The sequence below is a fragment of the Eublepharis macularius genome, chromosome 6 (assembly GCF_028583425.1).
Source record: "Eublepharis macularius isolate TG4126 chromosome 6, MPM_Emac_v1.0, whole genome shotgun sequence".
Lineage (NCBI taxonomy): Eukaryota > Metazoa > Chordata > Lepidosauria > Squamata > Eublepharidae > Eublepharis > Eublepharis macularius.
In genome coordinates, this window is record NC_072795.1 from 133,688,149 (window position 1) to 133,714,024 (window position 25,876).

The 25,876-nt window shown below is 45.8% G+C and overlaps 1 protein-coding gene across 1 annotated transcript; it reads right to left on the reverse strand.

The window, feature by feature from the left end:
- Positions 1-1,221: 1,221 nt before the first annotated feature.
- On the reverse strand, positions 1,222-25,279 carry PLAC9 (placenta associated 9). Its single transcript, XM_054983668.1, has 4 exons — positions 25,128-25,279; positions 6,395-6,495; positions 3,871-3,985; positions 1,222-1,426 (listed from the first exon to the last, which is right to left on the reverse strand). Exons 1-4 carry the CDS (start codon positions 25,183-25,185, stop codon positions 1,416-1,418), a joined length of 285 nt encoding a protein of 94 aa, XP_054839643.1. The 5' UTR covers positions 25,186-25,279; the 3' UTR covers positions 1,222-1,415.
- Between the last annotated feature and the right edge of the window lie 597 nt (positions 25,280-25,876).

Genomic DNA, 25,876 nt, shown 5'->3' on the forward strand with positions numbered 1-25,876 from the left:
GGCTGTGTGTCAAGTCCAGAGTATGAGTGTGTAGACTACAGCACGCACACAAAATCCTCTCATGTTTTGGGTTCATAAAAAGGACTCTGCTGGATCACTAAAAAAAGCCCCACCATCTACGCTAGCTGTTCTCTTTCCAACTATGTCCAGCCAGTGGACTCTGAAAAGCTGTCTGGCAAAGACTGTTTTTTTTAAAATCCCGCTTTTTGGCCAAAATGGGGTTCAAACCAGAAATCAAAAACCCTTACAAGTGACAATTGAAATTTTTATAAATACAAGCAGTTTCTCAGCTACCCAAGACTTCTGACACATGTTCTTCACATGTTGGGAAATGCAATGTTAGCTGGGAGGCATAGTTTTAAAAAGACAGAGCCAGTAGAGATCGCTCCAGAGGGGGCAGATTCTCTCATCTTTACACTCTGCCAAGGCTCAATTAATTCAAAGTTTTAAGCAGCGAGGGAAGCAGGGCAGAAAGGTTCCAGAAGGGGAGACAGTCCAGCGTGCCGGAGGCAGCAGAGGGCTGGGAGAGAATCTGTCCCCTCTGGAGTGATCTCCACTGGCTCTATCATTTGAAACTATGCTTCCTGGCTAACATTGTGTCTCCTGGCACTTGACAAACATATGCCCAGGTGTCTCATGTAGAGAGAGACTGAGATGAATCTTGGTTTCCACTTCCACTCCGTGTGGTGGCTGTGAAAAGCAGCAGGGAGAGGGGCTCTGTCTTGAAAAGAGCACAATAAAAGTACAGAAGAGGGGTGGGAAGGGAGAGGCCCTCCCTTATAACACTCCTCCCATCTTCTGGCTGAGATAGAAAGGCTTGGGGGTATCCATTTGTGCTCCTGTCTTTCGAAGGGAGCACTGACTCTCCAGAGTTTATGCCCTGAAAGTCTTGTTGGTTTCTAAGGTGCCAATCCCGCTGTTCTACTGCAGACCACACAGCTACCCACCTAACTCCCCGACCTCTGTGTGTGTGTGTGAGAGAGAGAGAGAGAGAGAGGTGGGGGGCACAAAGTCACCAAGTGAGTGTTATGGTTAAGTGGGGATTTGACCCAGGGACTCCTAAGTCCTAGTCGAACACGTTCAACCACTATGCTACCTCTCATTCACAGACCAGTGGAGTTTCTAGGGCTTTACAATCAATTGTAGGGGCTTTACAATCAACTTTTAACAATGTATGTATCTTTAAATCTTCATGGCTACCTGTTTGAGGGGGGAAACAAATTTCCTTCTGAATGAATGTGACTTTTTATTGTGAGTGAATTTTACTGAACTACAGGTGCTCACTAGGAAATACTGTCCATCCAGAGGCTAAACGTACCCTTTTAGTTTAAAAGCTTATGAAAAGAAATTCTGCGTGAATTATTCAGATGGTTTGGCATATTTACAAGCTGTCTTTTTGTCCATCTTCGTGATGCTCAGCTGGGATCTAGAGGAAGGGAGAGAGAGAGAGGAGAAACTGTGATGGGTTCCAGAGAACGTAGCACTGGAGGCGGATATATCAAAAGATACTTCAGTGGTTGTGGATAGTCATGTTAGTCTGTTATCAATAGAAAAGAGCAAGAATCCAGTAGCACCTAGAAGACTAACAAAATTTGTGGTTGGGTATGAGCTTTTGTCAGTCACAGCTCACTTCTTCAGATGCAGCTAGAATGTTCCCCCTTAATTCTCCAGGACATTCAGTTGCTGACCTAAAAGTAGCAGTTATCCAGCAGAGGAATTTCAAAGGGTGATTGGAAAGAGAGACTGCTGAATTGCAACTGATAAGGAAGCTCAGGAAAATGTATCCACCTGGACTGAATCGAGACATAGGCTTCCTGTCTCTACCTATGCTGATTTCTCCACACCCACCACCCCTCTGCATACCCCACCCTGTTCAATCAGGGCTGCTATTGTCATTCACCTGCAGTTATCATTCGGCTTCTGTAATCACTCCATGCTCCAAGACGTAAGCACAGATGGATTCACATTCTAGTTGTATCTGAAGAAGTGAGCTGTGACTCACGGAAGCTCATACCCTACCACAAATTTGTTATTCTTACAGGTGCTACTGGACTCTTGCTCTTTTCGATGGTGGCATTTTGAAATTCAAGGGAACAATTCCCACCCCACCCCCCATGACTTTATTGAAAGATAAAGAGTTTTGGAGTCATTTCTAAGGGATTGCCAAGATACTGATGACATTTTTACCACCCTTCCTTCAATGAGTTCATGGGAACATATGTGGGTTCTCCCCTGCTCCATTTTCTCCCCACAAAACACAGTGGCGTGAGTCAACCCCTAAAAGACAACCTGGCCCAAGGTCACCCCGTGAGTTTCACAGAGCTCCTGTGTCTCCTTCCTCTTGCAACTTCAATTTGCCTTGGAGCTGTGCAGGGAAGGGAAAGAGTGTTTAATCCTTCGATTTCTCCTCAATTTGTGCTCCTCAGAAGTGGGCTCCCTGCTGTGGTGTTGGCGTTTTAAAAGAATCCTGTGCCTCTTTCCTTCTAAAATGCTAATCACAAAACAGGAGGTCTGTTTTGAACAGTCGCTTAATGAATTTCCATGGTAGCGCATGGTTCCAAATCTGGGTATCCAGGAACCTAGTCTGATGCCCAGTCTGCTATGCCGCACTGACCCTCAGGCATATCATATCTGCCTGACTGGGGATGCTTTAGCACCTGCCCGTGTGGCTCATGTCTTCTTTGCCAGTCATGAATAAGCAGCTGGTTTTTCAATGGTTGGTTCAACTGTTTGTTAACCTGTTTGGTGCTGGTTTGATATATTGCATCACTGTATTCCTTCCTAACTATACAGTACAGCCCAATTGAATTTTTTACATGCATATTTTCACATTGTCCACTGAATTCTTCTACACTCTGTCCTTGCTAGATAACTGCTCCACTCAGAGTCTCCTTGGCATGTGTTCATCAAGTATAGGGAAATGCAATGTTAGCCAGGAAGCTTAGTTTAAAAAGACAGAGCCGGTGGAGATCACTCCTCAGAGGGTTTGTTAGTTTCATCTTTGCCCCCCTGAAGGCTCTGTCAGCTTCTCCAGTCTAAAACTGGGTGGGATCGCAACCAGAGGGTTTGTTAGTTTCATCTTTGCCCCCCTGAAGGCTCTGTCAGCTTCTCCAGTCTAAAACTGGGTGGGATCGCAACCAGAGGGTTTGTTAGTTTCATCTTTGCCCCCCTGAAGGCTCTGTCAGCTTCACTTCTCCAATCTAAAACTGGGTGGGATCGCAACCAGAGGGCAGCGAGGAATGGAAATGGGCTGGAGCTGCCGGGCTTGGACCTGGAGAGGTTAGAATGGGCTGAAGTTTCCCTTCTGGCATTTCACAGCCCCTTCACACAGCTCCAGTGTATGGCAAAGCTTACCAGCTCTTGTCTTTTTAAACTACCCTTCCCAGCTAACATTGTATCTCCTGGCACGTGTTCTTCACATGTCAGATATCTCGTGTAGAGAGACTCAGTGGGCCGTTGTTCAAAAAAGCAATTAAATTAGTCACAAAACATGCAAACCACTTGGAAATAACTCCTGCATTTTAATAAAATTGTGCCCTTTGGTGTTTGTTCATGTTGTTCCTATGGATCTGCCAATCAGTTTGAATGAACAGCGCAACTGCGCACATGCAATTTTGTGGACACCCATTGCAAACCTGTCTGGCAGGCATTCGTGATTATTTGGCACAAATCACACAGGCTCATGTCTGATCATTGCCTTTGAACATGGTAGGTTTGGCATCCCTACGCACAGGGCTTCTGGGAAAAGAGGTGGTGGAACTCAGTGGGTTTCCCTAGGGGCGGGGCCACCAGCCATGTGACCATTTTCAAGAGTTTCCAGAACTCTGTTCCTCCGTGTTCCAGCTGAAAAAAAGCCGTCATGACTCATACCTTCAAAGATGTCCATGAGTGGCATTCCGGGAGCAACGTTCCACGCCGTTTCACTTACAGCACCGAGTAAGGACTTGACTTCTGATTCTACATGGTCAACTGTTTTTTCTACCTGCTGATAGATGCAAGACAAGAGAAATTTGGACAGAAATCCCATGAAGATCCATGAGCTTCTTCCATAGCAAACTGGGAGTTAAGAACTACACTTGAGGCCATGTTAAGGCCAATAATAGTGTTTGGCTTTACATCTGAACCAGCCACCATCACTTGCATGGGGCAATTTGGTGGTTGAGTTCACACTGCAATGAGAAATCTGGATTGGACACCTCACACTGGAGATGGAGGATCATACGGCCAAATGATCTTCCATATAATCCCCAACTTCACATAGAAAAGCAGCATGTCAGAAAGTGTGGTTAGAGTCTTAGAGCCAAGCTACAAGTGACGCCTTACACAGGTTGGACACTTGTCAGCTTCCCTCAAGTTTTGATGGGAAATGTAGGCGTCCTGGTTTTACAGCTTGGCTCTCCATTACGGCTGCAAGACCAGGATGCCTACATTTCCCATCAAAACTTGAGGGAAGCTGACAAGTGTCCAACCTGTGTCAGGCGTCACTTGTAGCTTGGCTCTTACTTTCTCCTGTGTTGGAATCTTTCTTTTTCATGGAGAATCATCCTATAACACGCCCCCACCTGCTTCCCAATGCTTAACTCCTTTCGAGCTGCTCCTCAGGGCGATCTGGCTTCCTTTTCTCCGGAAGAAAGCAGAGTTTGTCCACCAGAATATGAATCTTGTAAAGGGTGCCATTTCCTATTTGCATACTTCCAAGGAAAGTACAATCAAGCAGCCCTAAATGCATAGGCAATAATTCCTGTGCAAATGGATGAAGTTAGGAGAAATTTAAAAAAAAAAACATCCTCAGGCAAGCCTTTAGCATGCCACACCCTGGGAAACTCTTACAGGATGACTCAGCCCAACCTCACCTTCCTGAATAGATATAAATGACCTGCCAACATCTTTTCCACACTGTGACACTGAGAGATCTCTGTCTTTTGGTGCTACACCTCTGAAGATGCCAGCCACAGCTGCTGGCGAAACGTCAGGAACTACAATACCAAGACCATGGCCGATTCCAGACGACTAACTGGAAGGCGCTTCATGCCGCCATGTTCCGAATCGCGACGGGGAAAACTCGCGCGAGTTTGGCGCGACGTCGAGTTTGGCGCGCCAAACTCGTGCGAGAAAACGCGATATTTTGCGTTTTCCCCATCGCGATCCGGAACATGGCGGCATGAAGCGCCTTCCGGTTAGTCGTCTGGAATCGGCCCATGGCTATACAGCCCGGAAAATCCACAACAACCATCCACAGGCAAGCCTGTTTGCTTCAAACCATTCCCACAGCATGTATGCTTGCCTGAGGTAGTGGTTTTTTCTCTCTTTGCATCATAGCCTGATGACAGAAAATGATGCCTGGAGAATGCCTGTGTGGCCTTTGGATTCCAGAGGGAGAGAAATAACACTCTTGTACAGTATAAGTCAGGCTGGCTGGTGCTGTGCTGCCCTCCGGTGGACAAGAGTAATGAATAGACTCGAGTCCAGTGGCACCTTAAAAGACCAATGAGATTTTCCAGGGTAGAAGTTTTTGAGGCCTTGACCTGGATAGCCCAGGTAAGCCTGATCTCATCAGACCTCAGAAACTAAGCAAGGTTGGCTTTGGTTAGTAATTGGATGGGAGACCTCCAACGAAGACCAGGGTTGGAGAGGCAGGCAAAACCAAATCACTTCTGTTAGTCTCTTGCCATGAAAAGTCAGCTATGACTTAACAGCATTCTCTACCATCAAGCTTTTGAGAGTCAAAGCTCCTTTCATCAGAAACAAGTCAGTAGTGACTGTTTACTGGTGATTGGCTGAATTGGGAACTGGCCTGCATGGCAAAGTTTTTCTTCCCTAATCATGAGGTCTAGGAACTTTAAAAGGTAAACAATCAGAATTATTTTTGGCACAGTTATAGTATTCTGGCTCCTTTGATTGCTACCCGTATTTTGTGCAACCAAGGTATGAAATATTGCATCCTGCTGTGATAGGGTTGCCAACTTCAGATTGGGCCATTCCTGGAGATTTGGAAGCAGAACTTGGAAAGGGTGGGATTTGAGGAGGGGAGGGACTTCAACAAGGATGTAATGCCATACAGTCCACCCTTCAGAGCTGCCATTTTCTTCAAAGTAACTGATCAGAGATCAGTCTGGCGAGCAGACAGCCTAACCTACTTCACAGGGATAAAATGTGAGGATAAATGTCAGGATAAAATGGAGGAGAAGGCTGCTTTGGTTCCCCTCTGGGGAGAAAGGCTGAGTATAAATGAAGTAAATAAATACACTTCTGAGAGAACTCCAGGCTCCATCTGGAGGCTGGCAACTTTATGTTGTGATAATGCATGCCAAGTTCCCTGCCGTGGGCAGTAAAGAATACCAGCAGTAACTGGGGTCTGTCGAGTGTCTTGCTGGTGTGTGCGGGATCTCCTTACCTCTTGGATGTTATCTAAACGCCTGTGGATTGTATTGTGGTTGTCGCACCAGTTGTTCCGTTCTGGGTTGCCTTGACGGTCAGTGACTGGATCAGCAGCAACTGCAGGGAAACATACAGGTTTTTCAAAGGTTATACTTGGGATTGGTTAGATCTGCTAATCAATCTCGCAGAGGAGGCCAGCTTAGGTCAAGCTCCATTGCCCATAAATATTTGGCGGAGTGGGAATTTGAGCCAGGTTCTCCCATGTCCTAAGTCTGACACTCTAACCACTACATCACATTGCCCCTCCCTGTCATATGTAGGGTTGACCACATTGGCACCACATGCTGCTATAATCCTGTTAAGTGAACAAAAAGGAGAATTTCCCGTGTGTTTAATAATGTCTCCACAATTAACAATAAAGCATATGTTATTTAATATATAGTTTCCAGAATTATTTGATTGTCAATACATGGGGGATATAGTAAACAAATTCAATTCATTTCTCATACTACAAACAAGAACTGCATCACGTATTGTAACTACCTATAACCTTAATTATGCAAACATTCCATGTATCCTGTATGTAAATAGATTAAAGTGTCTTGTGCTTAATATGCTACAATTGTAATAACTAAAGTGCAAATACTTCCAATATCCTATGACACTACTTCTTGCATACAGAATACAAATTGCCTATTTGTCAGTTACAAAGTCGATACAGTCCAAAATAAATTCCAGACACTGTGTGTGTCACAGATCGTGTGCTGATCCTTGTGGTATAAGTTGTTAATTCTGTGACTGAATTCCTCTAACGGACGGTCCAGATCCACATATGGTCCGTTTCCAGAGTTCTTTTTCAAAGAGCACAGTAGCTGGAAAAACATACATAGATCAAAATAGAATCCCCGAGAATATAAAATCTATAATGATACACTCCTAGTTCAGTATACTCACTCAGAGATTCTTACAGTCAGCCTTCCATATCCCTTTCCGATACTCTCAATTACTTTCATCTGTGTCCTGTTTCCAGGTTAACGTCTTATCTACAGAAAGGAATCCACGCCCCTTTCACCTAGTTACTTCATCTTAAAGCTAATCCCATTCTATAAGTAATTATCCCAAAAAGCAAGCATAGTCATTAGCTATATTCAAGCCATGGGGAATGAGGGTATTGAGTTTATAGATCCAAAAGGTTTCCTTCTGGTGTAGTTCCCTAGTAGCTGCCATATGTTCTTTCTTTCGGGTCTTAAACAGTACAGTGAATAGCATTTCCATGTCCCCATGTTTTTTGTCTAGATAGTGTTGGACTAAAGGAGCCTCTAGTACCTTATTCTTTATTCTTGACTGATGTTCGCTGAGCCTTATTTTGATGGAACGTGCAGTACTCCCTATGTATAGTAAACCACACGGACATTTTAGGACATATACCACCCCTTCAGTATTGCAATTAACAAATTCACACGTAGTCCTCAATCCCGACGGCTGCAAATCTTCTACTGTCATTATAAGGGAGCGTTGTCTGCAACGTCCACACTTATATACCCCCTTTGGTAATCCCGTGTTACTCTCAGTGTCACGAATTAAATCCGAGTGTATCAACTGGTCCTTGATGTTTCGAGTCCTCCTGAAGGCTATCAGTGGGGGGGTTTCACAACCCGGGATATCATTAACAAGTGGCCAATGTTTCAGGATCGCCCGTCTGATTGCGTTGGCTTTTTCACTGTAATTGAAAACCCCCACAATGCGGTTCTCCATCGTTCGTCCCCTTGGTCTAAATAAATCCTCCCTGACTGCTTCATCTGCACGGCGATCCTGAAACATTGGCCACTTGTTAATGATATCCCGGGTTGTGAAACCCCCCCACTGATAGCCTTCAGGAGGACTCGAAACATCAAGGACCAGTTGATACACTCGGATTTAATTCGTGACACTGAGAGTAACACGGGATTACCAAAGGGGGTATATAAGTGTGGACGTTGCAGACAACGCTCCCTTATAATGACAGTAGAAGATTTGCAGCCGTCGGGATTGAGGACTACGTGTGAATTTGTTAATTGCAATACTGAAGGGGTGGTATATGTCCTAAAATGTCCGTGTGGTTTACTATACATAGGGAGTACTGCACGTTCCATCAAAATAAGGCTCAGCGAACATCAGTCAAGAATAAAGAATAAGGTACTAGAGGCTCCTTTAGTCCAACACTATCTAGACAAAAAACATGGGGACATGGAAATGCTATTCACTGTACTGTTTAAGACCCGAAAGAAAGAACATATGGCAGCTACTAGGGAACTACACCAGAAGGAAACCTTTTGGATCTATAAACTCAATACCCTCATTCCCCATGGCTTGAATATAGCTAATGACTATGCTTGCTTTTTGGGATAATTACTTATAGAATGGGTTTAGCTTTAAGATGAAGTAACTAGGTGAAAGGGGCGTGGATTCCTTTCTGTAGATAAGACGTTAACCTGGAAACAGGACACAGATGAAAGTAATTGAGAGTATCGGAAAGGGATATGGAAGGCTGACTGTAAGAATCTCTGAGTGAGTATACTGAAATAGGAGTGTATCATTATAGATTTTATATTCTCGGGGATTCTATTTTGATCTATGTATGTTTTTCCAGCTACTGTGCTCTTTGAAAAAGAACTCTGGAAACGGACCATATGTGGATCTGGACCGTCCGTTAGAGGAATTCAGTCACAGAATTAACAACTTATACCACAAGGATCAGCACACGATCTGTGACACACACAGTGTCTGGAATTTATTTTGGACTGTATCGACTTTGTAACTGACAAATAGGCAATTTGTATTCTGTATGCAAGAAGTAGTGTCATAGGATATTGGAAGTATTTGCACTTTAGTTATTACAATTGTAGCATATTAAGCACAAGACACTTTAATCTATTTACATACAGGATACATGGAATGTTTGCATAATTAAGGTTATAGGTAGTTACAATACGTGATGCAGTTCTTGTTTGTAGTATGAGAAATGAATTGAATTTGTTTACTATATCCCCCATGTATTGACAATCAAATAATTCTGGAAACTATATATTAAATAACATATGCTTTATTGTTAATTGTGGAGACATTATTAAACACACGGGAAATTCTCCTTTTTGTTCATTATAACCATTACCGTGTTGCTCTATATTGTTGGACCTTATAATCCTGTTAAGTGGCAAGCAACTCTTTTGTCAAGTCATATGGTTTCTCTCTGTACAAAGTTCTGAAAATTCCCCGCCTTGTCTACGGCCATTATATAAAGCTAGGGGTGGTGTGGTAGCCCTGTCCTGCATTGCTGATTCTCCTCACAGATCACCAACCTGCCACTTTCCAAACCCTGCAGCCCCAAACCCCCACCTCTTCCGTCAGCTCTTACTGTGTGACCCCTTAAACTGTCCGTCTTTGGTAGGGTTGCCAGCTCCACGCTGAGCAATTCCTGTAGATTTGGAGATGGAGCCTGGCAAGGGTGGAGTTCGAGGAAGGGCTGGATCTCAGCGAGGCATGATGCCATAGAGTCCCCCTTTCAAAGTAGCCGTTTTCTCCAAGGGAATTGTTCATTATCATTGCAATTTAGGGAGATCGCTGGGCCCCACCTGGAGGTTGGCAACCCTACTCTTTGTCATGACTTTTAAATCCTTCTACAACCCGGCCCTCGCCGCCTCTCTGCCTTTGGGGCTGGCTGTATCTCCTGCCCCTAACTGATTTCAATGGACTTAGAGTGAAGTAACTCTAAGGCAGAACTCTCGCACTCTCTTAAACGTTCCTGCCCATCCCCCTCTTGCTGGATTTCCTTCTCCATCCTTCAAATCCCCCCTGAAAACTGACCTATCCTGTCACAGGGTTACCAAGTTCCAGAAATTTCTGAAGATTTGGAGGTGGAGTCTATGGAGGGTGGGGTTTGAGGAAGGAGTTTAGGGTTGCCAATCTCCAGGTGGTGACCAAAGATCTCCCAGAATTACAGCTGTTCTCCAGACGATAAAGATCAGTTCCCCTGGAGAAAGTGGCAGCTTTGGGATGTGAACTCAATATCATCATACTCTACAGCAGACCCTCCCTTCCCCAAACCACACCCTCCCCTGGCTCCACCCAACAAATCTCCAGGAATTTCCTAACCCAGAGCTGGCAACCCTATCATGTGATGCCACCCTCCAACCCTGCCATTTTCTCCAGAGGAGTTAGCCGTGTTAGTCTGTAGTTGCATCTGATGAAGAGATCTGTGGTACTCAAAAGCTTATGCTACAATGAAGTTGGTTAGTTTTAAAGGTGCTACTGGACTCTTTATTATTTTCTCCAGGGAAACGGACCTCTGTAGCCTGGAGATCAGCTGGAATTTTGAGACAACTCCAGGACCTGCTTGGAGGTTGGCAACCTTAATTGCCCCGCATCAATTCCCAGACTTCCTTAGAAAGCGCAGCAAAAGTGTTACACCAATTTAAATCTGCCAGTGGATAAGTTCAGAGAGGCCAACATTTTGTTGTTTGTGTCATGTGCAGCACTACAACACTAGTCATTTCCAATTAAATGATATTTCGTCTCAGCCGTTTTCAGGACAACGATGCAAATCAAGGCACCTATTTTGGGCAGGCAACGCTGGCAGCTGGAGGTTTTTCCATTGACAGGGCTCTGCACAGCAACTTTTTTTCTGATTACTAACTGCATTTGAAAATGATGTAATAATTAATGTGGGTCGTTTACAATGAAGGGAGAGACTTCATCGTAGCGCTGAGATTCAAAACCACAAGCAGCTTTGCCTAACTGCTTCCACATGACACCAACATCTGCTTGGAATTTCTTGGGCTGAGGAGTGTTGTTGAGTCAGGCTGTGCTCAGAGCGTTCTCCTGGCCCTCTCAGGACTACGCTTGAGTAAAATATTTCTGTTCTCAATTATGCCAGTGAAGCAACACTGGCTTTAAAAGCCCTGTTTTCGAAGGTCATATAACAGAGGGGAAGGTAATGTAACGCCAGGCTGAGGTAAAACATCGGCCTGTACTAAAAACCAGGTTTGGAATTGGGAAGGGAGAGAGCAGGGAAAAGAGGTGGTGGAGCTCAGGACCGCACAATAACGTCACTTTGGGTCAGCTGGAACAAGGGGGAATTTTTTAAAGTTTAAATCGCCCTCGGCAAAATTGGTCACATGGCCGGTGGCCACGGCCCCTGCTCTCCAGACAGAGAGGAGTTTAGATTGCCCTCCGCGCCACGCTGAGGGCAATTTAAACTCCCCTCTGTCTGGAGCACAGGGGCCGCGGCCACCGGCCATGTGACCATTTTCAAGAGGTGCTGGAACTCCGTTCCACCACGCTGCAGCTGAAAAAAAGCCCTGGGGGAGAGTAATTGCATGACTATAAGCAATGAGGACTAGAAGCCTCCCCTTTTTAAAATGCAAGCTGCCTTCATGGAGGGCCTGTCTGACACACGGGCGCAGGCTGTGCCAAATGGCTCTCCAAACCTGTGAGCCGTGCGTTGCCAGCATCCAATTCAGCTCAAAAAACAGAACAGAAAGTGCGTCTGGCTTGGCTTTTCTACACCTGCCTTTGTAAGGACTCGATCGGATTTTCCCTTCTAAATTGCTTGGCGTGTAGGGGGAACGAGCTGAGGGCCCTTCGTGTGGGCTCGGCTGCATTTGGTCTCCCTTCAGAAAAAGTAGCCTAAGGGGAAAACTTTCTTTCTCGGGACCCAACTACATGTTTCCTCGATGGGCTGTTTTATGCCCCTGGAAAAGGCTTTGAGGAGCTCCTATTTGCCCCACTGGGGAAACTTATGTGTAGCCCATCAGAACAGGCGTAGCTTATCAGCACAGCACAAGTCAGTTCCTCCAGTAGAGAAACTAGTGGCTGGTATTTTGTATTGACGAAGCATCAGCCAATAGGGTTGCCAGCTCCAGGTTGGGAAATTCCTGGAGATTTGGGCAAGGGCCCTGGGGAAGGAGGGGTTTGAGGAGGGGAGGAACCTTAGCAGGGTATAATGCCCTGGAGACCACCCTCCAAAGCAGCCATTTTCTCCAGGGGAATTGATCTCTGCTAGCTGGAGATCAGTTATAATTGCAGGAGATCTCCAGGCCCCGCCTGGAGGCTGGCAACCCTACACACCACCATTCCTCCCTAGTTTGGAGATCTTGCCGCAGCTCCACATGAAAAAAATAGAGGAGAATGGAGGAGGTTTCCCTTTTGGGGTGTCATACCAGGATCTGGGAGCCTCACCCTGTCATAGAAGCTTGCTGAGTGACCTTGGACCAGTTGCTTCCTCTCAGCCTAACCTACTTCACAGGGGTGTTGTTGCAACGATAAAATGAAGGAAGGGAGAACAATGTTGTAAGCTGCTTTGGGGGCCCAGTGAGGAGAAAAGCAGGGTATAAATATCTCAGTTAACGAATAAATAATAACGCATCCTACCCACCCCCTCCATGTTTGTTCATCATCAAGGCAAGCACAGGAGTTAGCACGAAAAGGGAGTTTTAAAACTACTCCAGTACTGAGTGAACATTTGTAATCACTCCTTCTGAGCCTTTAACACACTCTCACACACATTTAGCAGGTTGCTCGGCGCCATGATCTCCGTGCCAGGAAAAGCTTCACCTGCGGTGTATTAGGTGTTGCTGCATCGGCGCCAGGGCTGCAAAATGTGGCCAGCTGGAAAGGCCTGGTTTCTTTTCAGTCAACAATATTTGATAAGGCTGTTCCTTCCCATTATCTGCAAGCTGAGCGTGGCCTGGCCTCATTACGCTTTCTGTTTGCTTGCTTGCTTGCTTGCAGAGAGGAACACGGTGTCTCTTGTTAGAGCAAAACAACGATCTGGAAGACTGGCTTCTAGCCAAGGGTGGGGAGCAGCAGTTGACTAAGAATCAATGCCGGGGGGAGCGGGAGGGTGGGATTGCAGTGCTGAGGTCAGGGAGTCTATTTCTCAAGACTACTTTGTAAAATGCAGAAAATGATTCATTTACTTAATTGCATGCCTACAAAGCAATGTGTGTGTTTTTTTCCAAACCGAGTTCCAAGGAATTCTGAGGTTCTTAGAAACTTATCAGTGGATCTTCAATGAGCAGGTCCTTAATGCTGCATCAGCAGGGCTTTTTTTCTGGGAAAAGAGGTGGTGGAACTCAGGACCGCACAATGGCGTCACTTTGGGTCACCTGGAACAAGGGGGGAGTTTTTTAAAGTTTAAATTGCCCTTGGCGAAAAGGGTCACATGGCCGGTGGCCCCGCCCCCTGATCTCCAGACAGAGGGGAGTTGAGATTGCCCAAGCGGCACGGAGGGCAATCTAAACTCCCCTCTGTCTGGAGATCAGGGGGCGGGGCCACCGGCCAGGTGACCATTTTCAAGAGGTGCTGGAACTCCATTCCACCGCATTCCAGCTGAAAAAAAGCCCTGCACATCAGACTTTCCTGGAACACCTTGATCCAGCAACTATCAGGCATAGGAGCATGTGGGGGTGTAGTCTATGCTGTGTTTTGTGTCTGTGTGACACAAAACACAGTTGGCAGCAGAGGGTAGGACCCGAAGCAATGGGCTTAAATTACATGCACAAAGGTACCGGCTGGATATTAGGAAGAACTTTTTCACAGTCAGAGTAGTTCAAAAGTGGGATCAGCTGCCTAGGGAGGTGGTGAGCTCCCCTTCACTGGCAGTTTTCAAGAAGAGGCTGGATGAATACTTGTCAGAGATGCTTTAGGCTGATCCTGCACTGGGCAGGGGGTTGGACTAGATGGTCTGTATGGCCCCTTCCAACTCTATGATTCTATGATGGTGAAGCCCAACAGGCCTGTGAAATGAGATACAACTCACTAAAGCGTGCCCTGGAATCTTCTCCAGTGCAGAGTGGGTCCTTGGCAGAATCCTGTGGGGTCTCAGTAGAAGGATATGGGGCAAACCTAAGCCCACATCTCTTTCATTATGATGCCAAAACACAAGGGAACTTGCACAAGGCAGAACACCTCTGGCGCTGAAATGGATGGGCATCTGGACTGAGCCTGCAGAGTTTTTCTTACATGTTGTTACTCACAGCCTTGGGTTTCAGTCTCGGCATCTGTGATTGCCATGACAACTGTCCTCTATGCAAAACATTACATTGCAGAGATGTGAAGTCACTTAGCCGAATGCTTTGGCTTTGCTTGTTTGTATGAGCAGAGAAGAGGATCAACTGGGGAAATCGGTTGAAGAACATTTCATCAGTTGCAGTTCGGTGGGGATGTTAATGCTTGCTATGAGATGGTAGCAGTACTCCTGACCATGTCTATAGTCCGGGCTTTTTTTCAGCAGGAACGCGATGGAACGGAGTTCCGGCACCTCTTGAAAATGGTCACATGGCTGGTGGCCCCGCCCCTGATCTCCAGGCAGAGGGGAGTTGAGATTGCTTTCTGCACCACTGAGCGGCATGGAGGGCCATCTCAACTCCCCTCTGTCTGGAGATCAGGGGGCGGGGCTACCAGCCGTGTGACCATTTTCTCCGAGGGCAACCCACTGAGTTCCACCACCTCTTTCCCCAGAAAAAAAGCCCTGTCTATAGTCCTTTAGACTAGGATTTGAAGCATTTCACGGCAATCCTTACGACAGCCCTGTAATGTAAACTTGATTTTGTATGGGGAGGTGGCTAGCTGAAGAGGGACTGGTTTCCCCAAAGCCACCATGGCAAGTTCATGGCAGACATGAGACAGGAACACCCTAATTCATAATTCAGCCTCTTAGATACAACAAATCCCTCGGGATGAGTCTGCAGAATGCTTTGGTTAATCATATGATAAGGAGAAGTTCTGTTTGGTAAGCCAGATGCATGCTGGTATTTAGCCATGTGGCTCCTTGCCTGTAGGTACCTGCAGGCTAGGAGGAGATTTTTCCTCCACCGTGGCTTCCAAACAACAGGAAAGGGATTTGAGAGAGCATCCATGCAACATTGTCTTCTGTTCACTTCCCAGACTTTCCCTTGGTATCCTTGGTATAGTCTCTCTCAAACCTGGTACAGTTTTTTCAGAAAGATTGCTGTCTGAGCATGTTAGTAAGCTGCCTGGATAGGACGGTATGCCTTTTTGAAGGTCCCACCCACAAAGACACCATTTCCCTTCCGTCAGCCCTTCAAAGTTGTCATTTTCCCAGTTATACCACCAGAGGGTTTTTTGAGGGCTTTTCAGCAATAGGTGATAGCTATTTCACAATGTGCAATTTCATGCTGATCTACTAGTTCCTCTGAATTCCCAATTTTCATTCCTCCCCACCACCCCCACCACACAAATTTAAGTTACTAGCTCTTTTTGTTGCAATGCCAAAAAGGGCTGGAGACTTAGTTTTTTAAATAAACAAAAGCTAGAAATTCAGAGGAACTGGTTGGTTGTGGTAATAGATTAACACTATTGTGCAGTAGTGCAATAACAGTTACCAATTTTTAAAAAGCTACCGAAAGGCCTGACAGGGGAAATGGGGGCTAACCAAGGAAAGCACACACAAAACTCCCATGTGGATGCTGCACTGCGAGTGTAAATGCCTCTGGTGATGACAAGCAAATGGAATATCCCTGCCTAATAGAGGTAAGCAGATTAGGAAAACACCCTGACCTGGATAGCCCAGGTGAGCCTGATCTCATCCGATCTCAGTCCAGATGCTACAAGTGCTTGGCTTCAGAAAAACAGTGACTGCATGTGTTATGTATTGATACCATTGTTATCAGGGCTTTTTTTCTGGGAAAAGAGGTGGCGGAACTCAGTGGGTTGCCCTCAGAGAAAATAGTCACGTGGCTGGTGGCCCCGCCCCCTGATCTCCAGACAGAAGGGAGTTTAGATTGCCCTCTGTGCCGCTAAGCGCTAAGTGGCACAGAGGGCAATCTAAACTCCCCTCTGTCTGGAGATCAGGGGGCGGGGCCACCAGCCATGTGACCATCTTCAAGAGGTTCCGGAACTCCGTTCCCCCGAGTTCCCCCTGAAAAAAAGCCCTGATTGTTATACAGTTATATTAAAAATAACAACCATAAATGCTTACAAAATGTACGCTTCCATAGTTTAATTTGAGTGCATCCAGGAATAGGAGAAAAGGTCAGTGGACCTTGCTAAACGCGTCTTGCCTCTGCCACCGCTTACAAAGGTGGCACAGTGGAATTCCTGAGGGACTCCCTCTTCCAATAGTCCCTGACTCTGACCTAAGAAACAGTTGCCTTTTTTAAGATGGGCGGACAGAGAGGGAAGAGAAAGCAAGGGGAAAGAGAGAAAAGAGAGAATTGCAGCCAGGAATAGGTCTATGAAAGCTGGAAGGAAAACCATTCTCACTTGTAGAAGTCGCAGCAAAGGAATCTGGAGTCCTGTGGTCAACCTAACCTTGCCAGGATGTCTCCATTGCAAAAATATCCAAGAGGCTCTCGGGGGCTGAAGAAAACCAACAACCAGCCAACCTGCTCCCTGATTAACAGTCCACTCCAGATCCTATACAATGTAAATGTTATTAAATATCACCGGAAGTATAACGTATCAATAAGTCATGTCATTTATACCAGATATCACGCCCTTCTCAAAAAATACAAGTAGTCACAGCGCAACCTCTCACAGTCATAGCTAGTCTTCACAACCAGTGTTATATTCCACAGTTCACAATTCAAGTTAACAATTAAAGAGCTAAAGTCAAAAATAGAATAGTGCAAAAAGCTTAAACAGTTCATAACTAGTGCAAATAAGCGGGTTCCCCTGTACAGTAAAAGGCGAAACATCCAAAGGTTCATTGTGGAGAAACAAGTGCTTACATATTAGTGGAACGATATGAGGTAGTCATGTTGTTTCCACAGGTAAAAAATCTTTTATAGATGAAAGTTCTTCAGTGCAGTAGTCCTTTGGTCCCAATAATGGTGAAAAGTATACCTGGGTAACCCTATCTCCTGACAGGCTTCAATCAATCCTGTTTTGGCATCCCTTTTTCAAAGATATTGCATATATTCCATCTATTCCATCTTCCCTATATTACATAAATAATAAATATACAACTAAAGTCTCAGGCAGTCTTCCAGCAATTGTAGCCGCTGCCTGCTGATCACACAAGATCAGCGGGAGGAGGCAGGCTGCCCAGGGATTGCCACCATCGGTAGATGCTGGGAGAAGGACTGGCAAAATGGGCATGACCCATATCCCCAGCCAAAGATGTCATTTTTGGAATGACTGGTGTGATCTTTGTATTACACCAAAAGTGACATCATTGGCAGGTGACACAGTGTGCATATGCGCTTGGTGTGCAAGGCAGGAAACCCTGCCACCCTCTCACCCCACCATGGGTTGTGGAACATGGCAACCTTATGTCAGACTGAAGCAGGGGATAGAAGCTTTGCTTGTATTCGTGGTGGTACCCAGAGAGGCACGTTCACAAAAGAGCGACCTAACTACTGTATGCCCACGCACTACCCCACCAAACACATACACTATATAAATCCAGAGGAGTTAACTGTGTTAGTCTGTTGTTGAAAAATAGTAAAGAGTCGAGTAGCACCTTTAAGACTAACCCAACTTTATTGTAGCATAAGCTTTCGAGAACCACGGCTGTCTTCATCAAGTGCATCTGACGAAGAGAGCTGTGATTCTTGAAAGCTTATGCTAAAATAAAGTTAGTTCGTCTTAAAGGTGCTACTTGACTCTTTACTATTATACACTATATAAGTAGTTATATAAACTATAAATAAGTAGAACTGTAACTTTTTAAATTAACAGAGTATCACTGACCATGTAGTGTGGTCTGTGCCCACTGCTATTGACCCCACAAGCCCTTTACGTCTCTCACTAGCATCTCCCATAGTGTAGCCTTGATCTGGATTTTTCCTTGTTTCTAGGGCTTCTCCAGTCATAGCATACTTGGGGCAATTGTTTCATACTGCAGGTTTTTATGTGGAACAGGTATGTGTCAGACTGTTCAGTTTGTGGCATCTTTGGTCAGTCTTTTATTGTGCTTACTCTTGCAATGGAGCAATGGTGCGATCAGGGCTTTTTTTCAGGGGGAACGTGGTGGAACGGAGTTCCGGCAGCTCTTGAAAATGGTCACATGGCTGGTGGCCCCGCCCCCTGATCTCCAGACAGAGGGGCGCAGAGGGCACTCTAAACACCCCTCTGTCTGGAGATCAGGGGGCGGGGCCACCAGCCATGTGACCATTTTCACCAAGGGCGATTTAAACTTTTAAAAACTCCCCCCCCTTGTTCCAGCTGACCCAAAGTGACATTATTGTGCAGTCCTGAGTTCCACCACTGAGTTCCACCACCTCTTTTCCCAGAAAAAAAGCCCTGGGTGCGATCTACCAAAGACATTCCATTTGTGCATGCTCTGTATCACTGTGTTGCTTAGTCGATTACCGTCCCCAGATGCCACCAGCAAATCATTCCTTGCCTACATACCTGGCCTTTGATTGGTCAGCTGCTTCCCTCATTTGACTTGGGTTTTTTTTCTATTGGCTGTGCTGTCCTTCCTTTCCTTGTCGAATTATGGACAGTAGCTAAGGATTCAGCATAGCTGATTGTAGGACTAAGGGGAAGTTGCTTTGGAAGGCACCCTTATATTGTTTTATTGTCCTATTCTATTCATCAATAAAGAATTTTGCTGTGTTCCTACTCCATTTCTTATTAGTGGAGAGTCCCCTCAAGTCATAGCTGATTCGTGGCCGAATGGGGCCACTGCAGAGTGTGGGAGCACTCCTGTGCTCTGCAGTGGCCCAGTTTGGACCTGAATTGGGCTGCTGCAGCATGCAGGAGCGCACTGCGCCACCCGGGAGTGTGCCCCAGGAGGCATGTCCCCCCACTGGCCAGGTAAGCAGGGGCAGAGGGGTAGAGGGTGGGAGTGGGGGATCCCCTGTCCCCAGTGGGGGACTGGCAACTTGAACTTCACATGAGCAGGAGAGAAAATGGGAGGTGGGCTGTAGGCTTGCCTACTCCATGAAAGGAAATTCCCTGAGATTTGGCGGTGGATCCTAGGAAGGGCAGGATTTGGGGCGGTGAGAGGCCCTCATGAGGTATAATGCCACAGAGCCCATCCTCCAGTCATTTTCTCCAGAAAAATTGATCTTTGTAGCCTGGAGATCAGCTGCAATTCTAGCAGATCTCCAGCCCCTCCTGGAAATTGGCAACCCTGGTGGGAAGTGAAGTCATGCAGCCAGGGGTCATTTCATAGAAAAAGAGCTGGAGGAACTCATTAGCACAACTCATTAGCCTATGCCACGCCCCTTGACATCACCAGAAGTGTGTCATTGGCATAACTGATTTGCATATCCCACACCCCCTGACATCACCTATCCTGGCTGTTTTGGACCCAATCCTGGCCATTCAGGGCCAAAATTGAGCCCAAAATGGCAAAAAGAGGCTGAAAATGGTCAGGATCGGGCTGCTGATGAGCGGGAGAGTGATCCACTACCCGTCAGAGGCCTGATCCAGGCCCTTTCGGTCCCAATCCAAGCTGAAATGGGCCCCAAATGGCAGAGAGTCAGGTGGGCGGGGCCACCTTCTTTGGGGAACTGCTGGAACTGCATTTCTGTGCATTCCCCCTCGAAATGAGCCCTGCATGCAGCATACCTGAAGGTAATGTTACTATGCTCTAGGAATTACCCAAATCTCTCTGTTTTTGTTAGCATAGAGTTCAGGGGATTCCTAGAACACCCCAAGGTCACTTCCAGGAACAACTGGAAGTGATGTCAATCTACCCCCCACTCACATTTTTGCTCCCTCTGGAGTCTGGACTGAACCCCTGGCTGCCAACTATAGTTCTACTAGGCCTGGCAAGACCACCTACTGTTGGGTGGCTGCCCCTCTTTGCTTCAACACCTCAAGAAGCCTTTGAGGCCTGAGTAGAAACATGCTAGCTGGCTCACTTGTTAGGCTGAGGCTTTAGGGTTGCCAGGTCCAGGTAGGGAAATTCCTGGAGATTTGGGGGGTGGAGCCTGGAGAGGGCTGAGTTTGGGGAGGGAAGTGCCTCAGAATGGTATAATGCCATAGTGCCCACTCTCCACAGCAGCCATTTTCTCCAGGGGAACTGATGTCCCTTGCCTGGAGATCAGTTGTCAATTCTGGGAGATCTCCAGCCGCCACCTGGAGACTGGCAATGAGGCCTGGGTCCTAGATCAAGCTCTGGTGGAGTATCAGAGGGCCTACTGTATATATTGTATAATGTATATGTATATAATGTATATATTGATTTTTTAAATCAAAAGATTCCCTCGAAGTAGCAGAAGCAGATTAGTATCAATGGAAAAAAATTGACCATTTAAAAACATAAGTCTATTTTTAAAAAAACCAGTAAGATTAGACAGCAAGAGCAACAAATCCATCCCCAATTAACCACCAATTAACCTGTCCTTCCCCCCAAGCCATCGTGTTTATTCAGTTTGTGTGTGTCTCAATGACAACCTGCTCCTCCGCCCATCCCATAAAACCACCAGATCTATCCCTATGTAGTTACTTTGAGGGTCAAATTCTGATTGATTCCCACTATTGTTTTTATTGATTTTAACTGTTGTTCACCGCCCAGAGCCCCTGAGGATGGGCGGTTTATAAATTGAAATAATGATAATGATAATGATAATGATAATGATAATGATAATGATAGGAAGCACAGCATACAAACATTCCGACAGAAGAGTTTGTGGTTATAAACTTTTGGATTGACTCAAGGAAATTGTATTCAAAATGGTTTCCCAGCCTTGCCTATACATTTCATTAGGCTTCTCCAGAGGTATGGGGGGCGGGGTCTAATTAAAATTGAAATGCAGAGAAATTTTTGACATCTGGTGATCTTTGTATTGCGCCCTTGTGTTCGTGTTCCTTTTTTCCTGGCACTTCTCTAGAGTACTTGGCACCTGTTCCTATATACGGGGGTAGCTACAATCGCCTTCTGGGAGTTTCTTTCCCACTTCAGGTGAATGACCTTTGCCAATAGCAGGAGGTCCCAGCTGTAAAGACGGCTAGTTGTTGGGAACCTTTCCTCCCCACCCTCAAATTTTAGGCATTATTAAGAAGTTGCAAGCACCCTGGGGGGCTTCTGCCAGATTACAAATTGCTTTGAACATTCCCCTCAGGACCATGAAAAATACGATGGCACCAGTCCCTGTGGCGGTGGAGAGCGCCCTCAAGTCAGAGTTGACTGATGGCGACCCCTGGTGGGGTTTTCCTGGCAAGAGACTAACAGAGGTGGCTTGCCATTGCCTGCCTCTGCAGCCCTGGTCTTCCTTGGAGGTCTCCCATCTAACTACTAACCAAGGCCGACCCTGCTTAGCGTTTGAGATCCAACCAGAGCAGGCTCAGCTGGGCCATCCAGGTCAGGGCACCAGTCTCTGTGTGTCTGCCCTAATCTTATAGAAATTGTGCGGGGGGGGGAGGGTTCCTGTGGGCATAAGAGGGTGAGGAGAGCTGAAACTTTCCTGTGACCATCACTTACTGCCCCATAGCAGAGTTTTTAAAATGGAAAATTAGTACTTGCACTGTGCAAGGTGATTGTAATTTGCGTGCATAATCCACTCAGCTGTGCATATTATTTGTATGTGTGCATATGTTTCTTTGCTCAGAGCCACAATCTATGAGCGGAACTACAAGTGACAAAAGGCACAGGTTGGACACTTGTCAGCTTCCCGCAAGTTTTGATGGGAAATGTAGGCAGCTTGGCGGAATGTTGGACAAGTGACAGTTGAAAAGTCCATTAGACAGCAGTCAGAGAGCCAAGCTGCAAGACTAGGATGCCTACATTTCCCATCAAAACTTGAGGGAAGCTGACAAGTGTCCAACCTGTGCCTTTTGTCACTTGTAGTTCCGCTCTAAGTCACAAAGTAGGAGGAAATCCTCAAAATGTGGAACTTGAGGGCACTAATGCAGGAGACTTGAATGTATGGACTCTACTGCGCTGTTTATTCCTCTCACCTCACCCCAGGAAAAACACGTTTTATGTCTGGCTGCACACTTTTAAAGCACGGCCCTGTAGCTTCTTCAAGTGCTCCTCTGCAGACAAGCTCACTCCCCTATCAGAGCTCAGGGGACAAGCAGTGAAATCCTAAGTAGAATTACTCTAGTCTACACCCATTGGTTCCAATGGGTTTAGACTGGAGTAACTCTGCTTAGGATTTCACAGTAACTGTAGGAAGGGATGCTGCAGGCAGGGAGAAGGTCCCGTACACTGATCAGCGTGTTCCTCTTGCACTAAGAACCAAACACCCATCCACAAAGAAAGTTAAAATCTGATTGGGGCAGACCTGAGTTTAAACAAATGGGACCTCCCTTCTGAATGTGAAAAGCCCCAACTGTAAAACTGCCCATTGCATTTTCCCTGAGTATACAAAAGTGATTCATCTATATTACCTCAGTAATGCCTACAACAATAGATCTTTTATTTATTTGTTTGTTTATTTATTTATACTCCCCAATGGGACCCCAAAGCAGCTTGTGTAATTCTCCTCCCCTTCATTTTATCCTCACAACAACCCTGTGAGGTAGGTTAGGCTGTGAGTCTCTCTGCATGAGACATCTGACACATGAAGAACACGTGTCAGGAGAAGCAATGGTAGCTGGGAAGGGTAGTTTAAAAAGACAGAGCTGGCGGCAGGGCAAAGGCTTTGCTATACACTGGAGCTGTGTGACGGGGCTATGAAATGCCAGAAGGGAAACTTCAGCCCATTATAACCTCTCCAGGTTCAAGCCCAGCTCTGGAAGGCCGCTCCAGCCCATTTCCATTCCTGGCTGCCCTCTGGTTGTGATCCCACACAGTTTTAGCCTGGAGAGGTGAAATTGACAGAGCCTTCCAGGAGGCAAAGATGAAATTAACAAGCCCTCTGTGGAGTGATCTCTGATGGCTGTCTTTTAAAACTACACTTCCCAGCTAAACATTGCATCTCCCTACATTTGAAAAACAATCGCTGAGGTGTCTTGTATAAAGAAATTCAGAGTGTGAGTAATTGGCCCACAGTCATCCAGCACCCGTGGCAAAGCGGAGATTCTGACTTGGGTCTCCCAGATCCTAGTCCAATATTCTAACCACTATACAACATTGGCTGTCAGTGGAAGGTAGGCCTTATATTATTATTTCCCATGCTACTGTGAATATATTTTAAAATTTATTTTGCTTCATTTTACCCTGCCTTTCTCTCCAATAGGGACCCCATGCAGCTTACGTCATTCTCATCTTCTCTATTTTTCCTCACAACAACCCTGTGAGGTAGGTCAGGCTGAGAGTATATGATTTGCCCAAGGTGACTCAGAAAACTTCCATGGCAGACTGGGGATTCACAGCTGCTAGTTCATCACTCTAGCCACCACCACACCACACTGGCGCTCTAAGTGCCTGGTCTAAGATCATCAGCGGTTAGATCAGAACTGGACTGTTCCTTAGCCTTTAAGGCTTAGATATTTGGCTGCTTCTAAGCCATGGTCAGTGCAAGTTCAGTAGCACAGCAATCCTAAACAGAATTACGCCTCACTCAGTCCCAGTGACTTCAACGAAATATAAAAGGGCACAACTCTGCTTAGATCCAGAGGAGTTAGCCGTGTTAGTCTGTAGTCAGAAATTAGTAAAGAGTTGAGTAGCACCTTTAAGACTAACCAACTTTATTGTAGCATAAGCTTTCGAAAACTAATTAATTTTAATTTAATTTATTATATTTATATTCCGCCCTCCCCGCTTTCGCAGGCTCAGGGTGGATGCATCTGATAAAGAGAGCTGTGGTTCTCGAAAGCTTATGCTACAATAAAGTTGGTTAGTCTTAAAGGTGCTACTCAACTCTTTACAACTCTGCTTAGGACAGTATTGTAGACTGGCAAGTGAGAAGCTCTCCACGGGTGCCTTCAAGTCTATCTTTACTGTGATACCTGGAGAAGGTAGCTGTGGTTCATTGGAAAAAGTCATGCAACCTAGGACAAAGGTGTCCAAAATACAGTATGTGCAGGGTTTTTTTTCAGGGGGAACACAGGGGAACGGAGTTCCGGCACCTCTTGAAAATACTCGGCAATAGTGCTTGAAAATAATATGATTTCAAAGAATCCCGTGTATTTCTTTCTCATTTCCCTCTTGAGAGTTCTTTTCCCAGAAAAAAACCCTGAATATGTGTATAATTTCTTAGGCAGGGGCAGCCTGAGGGTGGGGGGGGGACCAACTTAGGAAAAAATTGAGAGACAAAAACAGAAAACCAAACTGGACTATGTCAGAAGCATGTTTTTGGACATGATGAAATATCTCTGCAGATTTCCAGCCAGCATTAAGCACTCCTATGCCCGATTAATTTCAGCAGGAAAGCTAAATCTTACCAACCTCTCCACCTTTGAAATAAAGGAGACTTACAGCCTGACGCATGGTACCTTCATTCAGATGCAAGACACAGAACATTAAATGCCATTTATTCCCAAGAAGAGCACATAGAACAGCGTAGAAGTTGGAAATACAACATGATTAAAGAAGAGGGAAAAAATAAAAATCAGTTTGTAACATTCTTCATTCTGGTTTCCTAAGTTTTCCTCGGTAGAATGTTGTTCAGGGAGGTCACAGTCACATTCACAACTGGCACCACAACCAGATGCCATCTTCTCAGTGACACTTTGGGTATTTGGCAATGGCTCAATATATTATTATTTCTGTCAGCCCTGGAACCAATTAAATGGCTATATAAAGCATGCTGGCTATTGAAATACAGCTTGTCTCCTGTACTGAGATTAAACTTGGCTATTTGAGACCAAAAACAAGCACGTTTGAAAACTTGTTTCTTCCTTTTCCCTTTAGAAGGTAGAATTTCTACATGATTGCTCTCCAAAAACTTTGGAACACTTACCCGATCCTTTCTCGTTCAGCAGGAAAAAGAAAAGCAGAGCCCATACATAAAGCATCATTCCTGAATCTCAGTTCCCGAGTCTCTCCCAGTCCAGCGGAATGGGAGAAACGAGCGGCCTCTCTGCGTCTGCCACTCTGAGCTGTTCTGCTGAGGTCCAGCCAAAGAGTCAAAGGAAACCAACGCTGGCCGAGCCAAGATTCGGAGGCAGGCCTCTCCTTCCTTCCTCTCCCCCACCCCTACCACTAAAACCAGCATTCATTCTCTGCAGAGGGTCCAAATACTCATTTCTAGACCACTGCTTTTAAAAGAAATCTCATTTATTTATCCTGAGCATGAATAATGTGCTGAACGAGCTTGTCAAGGAGGGGCTGCCTTGGATTTCTGTGCAGTTTTTAAAAATTTCTGTCGAGGAGAGAAAATCAGAGTGTGTCCGTGTAAAACATATCCTTGTTTGCTTTAGACTTTACAAAAATTCCACTGCCGCCCAGCAGCTCAGGAGGGGTTCCAACATTTCTGGCATGTTTTAAATACATCAGAATACAGAGAAACAAACTTAAGCTTCTTCACAGAAACATTTGCATCGCTTCCTCCAAAGGGCTCTGGGGATTATCCTGTGTTAGTCTCACAATGGCATTGTGAGGTAGGTAAGAGCAGGGCTTTTTTTCTGGGGAAAGAGGTGGTGGAACTCAGTGGGTTGCCCTCGGAGAAAATCATCACATGGCTGGTGGCCCCGCCCCCTGATCGCGGGG

Bases quoted from the DNA above. Each gene is read 5' to 3' on its own strand.
- PLAC9 (XM_054983668.1), bottom strand. From the start codon at position 25,185: ATGATGCTTTATGTATGGGCTCTGCTTTTCTTTTTCCTGCTGAACGAG. The intron at 6,496-25,127 runs GTAAGTGTTCCA...GTTTCCCTGCAG, and splicing joins GCTGAACGAGAAAGGATCGG to TTGCTGCTGATCCAGTCACT. The intron at 3,986-6,394 runs GTAAGGAGATCC...TGCATCTATCAG, and splicing joins GTTTAGATAACATCCAAGAG to CAGGTAGAAAAAACAGTTGA.